Raw genomic sequence first — 6,222 nt, forward strand, 5'->3', positions numbered from 1 at the left:
TTCTCGGTCTCTGCCACTCAGGTCAACTCTTTAAATCTGTGTTTGTTGGTCAGGGTTCGTAGATTGTGATGTATGTGATCGATTCACTTGTTTTTCCGAGTCTTTATTGCAAGAGGGATCCGAGGTAGCGTCTACGTAGTCAGCCATCTTGGCCTCGCCCTCACCATAATGCTTTTTTATATTTCACTCCAGTGCGTTGCACACAGAAGGCCTCGAATGGTTATTAAATTAATGAATGACTAAAGAAAACATCTCCACAGACACTGCTTTAGTTCAGCCTCTCTTCATCTCTTGCCTGAACTACTAAAATAGTACCTGCCCTAAGGGGACTCACTGCCTCCAATTTCTACTCATGTCTTTCCTTCAAACTGCAACCAATATTGTATTTGTAAAGCACATTATGTCTACTGTCATCCACTACTTAAAAATCTTTAAGGGCTCCAGACTGTCTATAGGATAAAGTCCCAAATTCTTTTAGCATGACATACAATGCCCTTCATGATGTGACTTCCTTCCCCACTCCAGTCTCACATTCCACCTATATTTAACTTCTTGCCTGTCCCTGAACATGCCAAGTACCTTCATGCCTTTGTATGTGCAGGTTCTTCTGCCTGGAATGGCCATTCCCTACTCCTTTACCTGGTAATTCCTACTCATTTTTCAACCCACAGCTCTAATGCCCTCCTCAGGTTTCTTCCAGACTGTGTTATCCCGTTCCGATACTCTACTGGTATTTATGCATTTATCTCACTTAGCACTTTGTATTGTTATATGATCAGGTACAAAAGTGTTCTTCCAACCAGAGCGTGGAGGCTCGAAGAACAGGGATCATGTCTTACTCACCTTTTTTATTGTATCATCTTGCATACTGTGTGCCCAAGAAATGCTCACTGAATTATGGTCAAATGAAATTTGACAAACATATCCTACATTCAAGCAAACTCAAATATAAATGAATGCAAGGTAGGCAACTCTTCCAAGATTAACTGGCAAGACAGAGAAAGGAAATATGAATGAACAAAAACAAATAAGCTCATAAATGTGAATGAATCCTAAGTTTCTGCTGCTCATTCTGAATTCTGCAGACTGGCACAGGCACCATTCCTTCAATGGTAATTACTGTTTAGTTGGTAGAATACACAGTGAGGTAATCTCATCATGAGCTTTAAAAAATACATAAGCACAGACAAATGTTTCCTGCATTAGGATAACACATAAAGACACTCAAATTCTGGAATATGTGTCATTAAGGAGCAAGAGTTGAGTAATTTTATACATTTTAAAACAAATCCTTACAGACCAGGGAGATTCCTGTCCTTTCACACTACAATCACATGGTTTCATTATTCATTAGTCCTAAATGCAATTTAGGCTGCACACATAGCAAACATTGTCTGCCAAATGAGTAGTAAACCAGAACTACTTGCTTCTTGGTGGCGCAGTGGTTAAGATCTACGGCTGCTAACCAAAAGGTTGGCAGTTCAAATCCACCAGGCACTCCTTGGAAACTCTATGGGGCAGTTCTACTCTGTCCTACAGGGTCGCTGTGAGTTGGAATCTTTGGGTTTGGTTTTTTGGTTTACTTGCACTTCACAGAAAGGGGGACTTCATTAAATTAGTAAATGTAACCCTAAGTAAACAAGGGGGTCGGGGTGGAATAAAGGAAGGGATAAATGAGGAACTATTTTTTTTAATCTGTTCAATTTTTGAAATGCACTTCTACCATGATTCAAACTCAAAGAGATTATGATTTAGAATTATTATCCTTGATTTCAAGTCAAAACATGAAATGAATTCTTAAAATTCATTAATTATTATCCACGATGTTTAAGTATTGCTGTTGTATATACTTCTAAATCTACCTATACACACGCGTGTGGTAAATGTTTTTTCTATCAAACGACAAGGACTATCTCTAAATTTAAAATATAAACTCCATGAGGAAGGGATCTTTGAATATTTTGTTTACCTTTGTCTCTCAAGCACCTTGAATACTGCCTGGAAGAGAGTACGCACTCATTTAACACTTGCCGAATATTGTTCATGATGGTCCAAGTACTTAATATGTCTTTATCCTGGTGGCACAGTGGTTGAGAGTTCAGCCACTAACCAAAAGGTCGGCAGTTTGAATCCACCAAGGCGCTCCTTGGACACCCTATGAAGCAGTACTACTCTGTTCTATAGGGTCACTACGAGTCAGAATTGACTCGACGGCAACAGGGCTTTTTTATACAGGAGTTGCAGATTCTCAAAAAAAAAAAAAAAACATGAAGTAGAGGTATAGGTTCATCTTGAAGTGATCACTGCCTAAGCCCTCACATACACATTTTCACAAATCAAGAACTGGTATTTTATCCAAAGCAAACTAAAAATGCGTATAAGAATAAGGTAAGGAGTTTACATGGGGGTCACTTAGGTTTTGAAACTTGAGTGCCAAGAAGCTGGCAAAAAACAAAAATGTCTCCAGAGCAACCAAAATTTTCAACAAGTGCAAAACTCTTGTGCTTTTTTTCATACAAAATCCAATTCCAAAAGATATATGGAGCTTCGACAAAAAAAAACATATATATAAGAATTTAATTTAAACACAGGGCATTTATTACAAAATTTTATTTCAAGTATTATAAAGCAGGCCTGACCTTTCTTTTACCAACTGCCCTAACTATGCCAAACTCTGAATATTCCTAAAATTGCTTATTCTCATTTCCCACTCATAAAAGTACAATATATTTATAAAACTGGTATTTTTAGTTTTCCCTATTAAAAGCAATGCTGAGCATTTCACTGTTAATCAGGCTATCTGTATTTCAGCCCTTGTTTATCTGTTACTAACTCACCATGGCTTTTAGCTGATAACTCTGTTCTGGGCCTCACTTTTCTCTATGATAGAATGAGGGGCCTGAATTAGAACAATGACTCTCAACATTACTTTGAGGCTGTAGTGAAAGCTAAAGATGACCTTCTCTTCCTAAAAATGCACATACATATTTATATAATGATGGTACAAATACATATATTAGCAAAAGAATGGAAACAACCCAAATGTTCACCAACAGACTGTTAAGTAAATTATGTCATATCCATTCATTGACATTTTGTGCAACTGTAAGAAGAACAAAAAAACCTTTCTATATACGGACGTGGAAAAATTTGTCATGTACTCTTAAATGAATAAAGCAAGTTACAGAACACTGTGTATAATATGCAACCCCCTGTATATAAAAAAGTCAAAAATAAAATAATTATACTTGAATTTTCATGTCTACACATAAAGAAACTGTGGAAGAATAAACAAGAATCTTTTATGGGAATGGGAAATGAGGGATGGGGTGGGAGGGAGGGAATCTTTTCTTAGTGTACTTTAAAATTTTAGTTTGAGTCATGTAAATTTATATTAAAATACACTGTATATAACTTCAAGAGATTTAGACAACCTGCTGAAGCCCAGGGATTAGAAGATAATCCCCAAGCCCTGTTCAGCAATATTCTTCCACAATGTTTTGACTTAATAAGTACATACCCAACCATCCAACAGTAATAACACTTAAAGAAAAATATTTTTCATTACAATCTTCATATGAACACGTAGCATAACTGCTGGTAGATACTAAGTGGACTCAATAGATCCTAATTTGGAATCTCATTTTGGGTAATTTTCCTTAATCATTGATACACTTAATCTATGACAGAAAATTTCTTTAAGGGAAAAAAGTTTGAAGAAATCCTCACGACATATTCCATTCTCATGGTTCAAATTTCAGATCTGTTATTTCGCAAGGAATTCCAAGCTTAAGAAATAAAAATTTCTATCCTATTCGACCAAATAATTAACAGTACTAATAAGGAAATCTGAGAAACATTCGGTCTTATGCTGTGGCCATCATCTCAGAATTTCAAGCAAATTAAACAGCCTCTGAGATCACCAGACAGCATCCACAATTTAAACAATGCCTGAGGAGGCCTTCATCCTCACAACCCCAGAAATAAAAGCAAGGTATCCCAGGATGCTGGCAGGTAACCCCGACTGCTTGAAGCAAAAGATTGCATTCTGGAACCTATAGTTTCTAGGGGCTGCACTTTCATACATAAGCAACATCTCCCTTTCCCTACTGAAAATAACACATGGCAGACTTAAAGGTCTGCCAGCATAAACCATGCAAATATTTGGACTTTCCTGATTTATACTTGTTGAAAATCTCCTTCTAGGTAAGAATCTTTGTATCAAATATATCTGTAGATGCTGTTGCATGAGTATACAGTACTGTATCCCAAGAGTCCTTCATTGTAAGTTATTATGTTCTGTGACGGGCACTTTCTATCTCAAAACTCAGCCTAAAAGTCCCCAAAAGTGGCAGGCTCTGGGCAGTTGGAAAGGGAAAGAAGTTGAAGGCAAGAGCCCCGCAACAGACTTTTTATTAAATTACCAGAATGATAATAGAAAACCACACTGCCATGGAGAAGCAGCCCAGCCAGCCAACCAACCTTTCTTTCCAAAACTTTTAAACCTCATCCAGTTTTTTGTCCGGCTCTTTAACAGAGCTAACTTATTAATGGTAATAATATTATCAATATAAATAGCTGTCATTTATTGTTTCCTTACCATGTGAAAGGCTTTGTGCTAAACATACGTTTTTCACGATTTTATGAGAAAAAAAAAACTGCATACATGAGCTCCTTCTCCCAAACCACTCTACACTCAAGTCTGAAAAGCCCCCTTCGCATCCTCAAATTCAACCTGTCCCCTAACTGTACCGTAACTCCAGACACTCCACTCCCCCGCTCATCGACCCATTCAGGCCCTGGAGCCACATCTCTCCAAGCAATACGACCCCAAGCTCTTCACTCAACACTAAAACCAAGCACGTCTCCGATCGTCTAGGGCCCCTGCAAAGTTCAATGCCCTTTTCCCTCTACACACCAACTCCAACCTGCTCCTAACACGTTCCAGGATTCTAAGTCCCACTCCAAACTTCTGACTTACGTAAGGTGCGGGATTCCCTCACTGCCCCCTCCAAAGCCAACGTGCCCGTACTTCATTCTGAACTTCAAAACTCAGAAACAGACACTGCCCCTGGGCAGAGCCCGCGTTCCAACCCCACGAAAACTCTCCACACCCGCTCGAGTAGGGCCTGGGACGCTCCACCCCCTAACCAGGCCGGGGCGCGCTCGGCCTCGCTCCGGACCCCAAGAGAAGGAGGGGAAGCTCCACCTGGCTCCGCGGGCGCAGCGCGCGGCTCCTGCTCCGGCCCAGGCTCCACAGCGGCCGCGCCCCCGTCCCTGCGCGGGCGGCAGCGCTCGGGCTGACTGCGGCGGACGCGCTCGCCCAGTACCTCCGCGTCTGTCTGGCTGTCGTCGCGAGCCCGACGGCGGGCCCAGCCCGGGCCGCGGGCCCGACAGCGCGGACAACCAGGGCCCGCTGCGTCGGCGGCGCGTTGGGCGCAGCCTTGGCACAGCGAATGGCCGCACGGCAAGGCCGCTGCTTCCCCCGGCGTCTCCAGGCACCCGGCGCAGCTCGATTCCTCCGACCTAGGAGGTAGCGACGGTTGCAGCAACGGCGGTGGAAACACCAACAGCGCGGGACCAGAGGCTGGGCCCGGGGCCCCGGTTTTTGCGGCCGCCATCTCGTCACAGCGGCCCCGCCGACCCCGCCGACTCAGAGCCGCCGCTGCTGCCGCGGAAGAGGCCCGAGTACTCGGGCCTGCCGCCGCCATCTTGTTTCCCGTGTGAAGGGAGAGTCCGTTGCGAGGGAGAAGAGTAGCGGGCGGGGCCCTGGGCGGCTGGCAGCGGATCTACATATTTATGAGGGGGTGGGGCTCCTGTGAGCGCCGGGAAGGTTCTCCTGGGACCTGGTTGGCAGGAGGGGGAACCTGATTAATATTTATTAATTATCCTTTATCTATCAGGTCTTCAACTTTGCAGCTTCCTCTTATAGAATCAAATGAGGGTGACACCTGAAGGGATTTATTTGTAAATGCTGAGCGATATTAAACTTTAATTATGAGTTATACTTATTTGATCCTTATGAGTTATACTTATTTAATCCCGCAGTACCCTCATAACTGAGGCTGAAGTGAGTGAATTATCCAGAAACCTGTTTTGAGGTGCGCGCCTGTACCCTGCGATCATTATTTCCTAAGGATTAGGGGAACTGTTGTGACTGAGACAAGGCCTATTGTGACCAGCATTCTCCAATCAGTAACTACCAAAAGTAACAACCTCCTG

General features: G+C 42.5%; 1 protein-coding gene across 1 annotated transcript in view; it reads right to left on the reverse strand.

Annotated features, from left to right (window-relative positions):
• Positions 1 to 5,752, reverse strand: part of RNF169 (ring finger protein 169) — a 134,586-nt gene extending 128,834 nt beyond the window's left edge. The window contains exon 1 of the mRNA XM_049889799.1: positions 5,210 to 5,752. Coding sequence (XP_049745756.1) covers positions 5,210 to 5,711 — 502 coding nt within the window. The 5' untranslated portion in view covers positions 5,712 to 5,752. The remainder of the gene's footprint in view (positions 1 to 5,209) is intronic.
• Positions 5,753 to 6,222: the final 470 nt, after the last annotated feature.

Source organism: Elephas maximus, chromosome 7, assembly GCF_024166365.1.
Source record: "Elephas maximus indicus isolate mEleMax1 chromosome 7, mEleMax1 primary haplotype, whole genome shotgun sequence".
NCBI lineage: Eukaryota > Metazoa > Chordata > Mammalia > Proboscidea > Elephantidae > Elephas > Elephas maximus.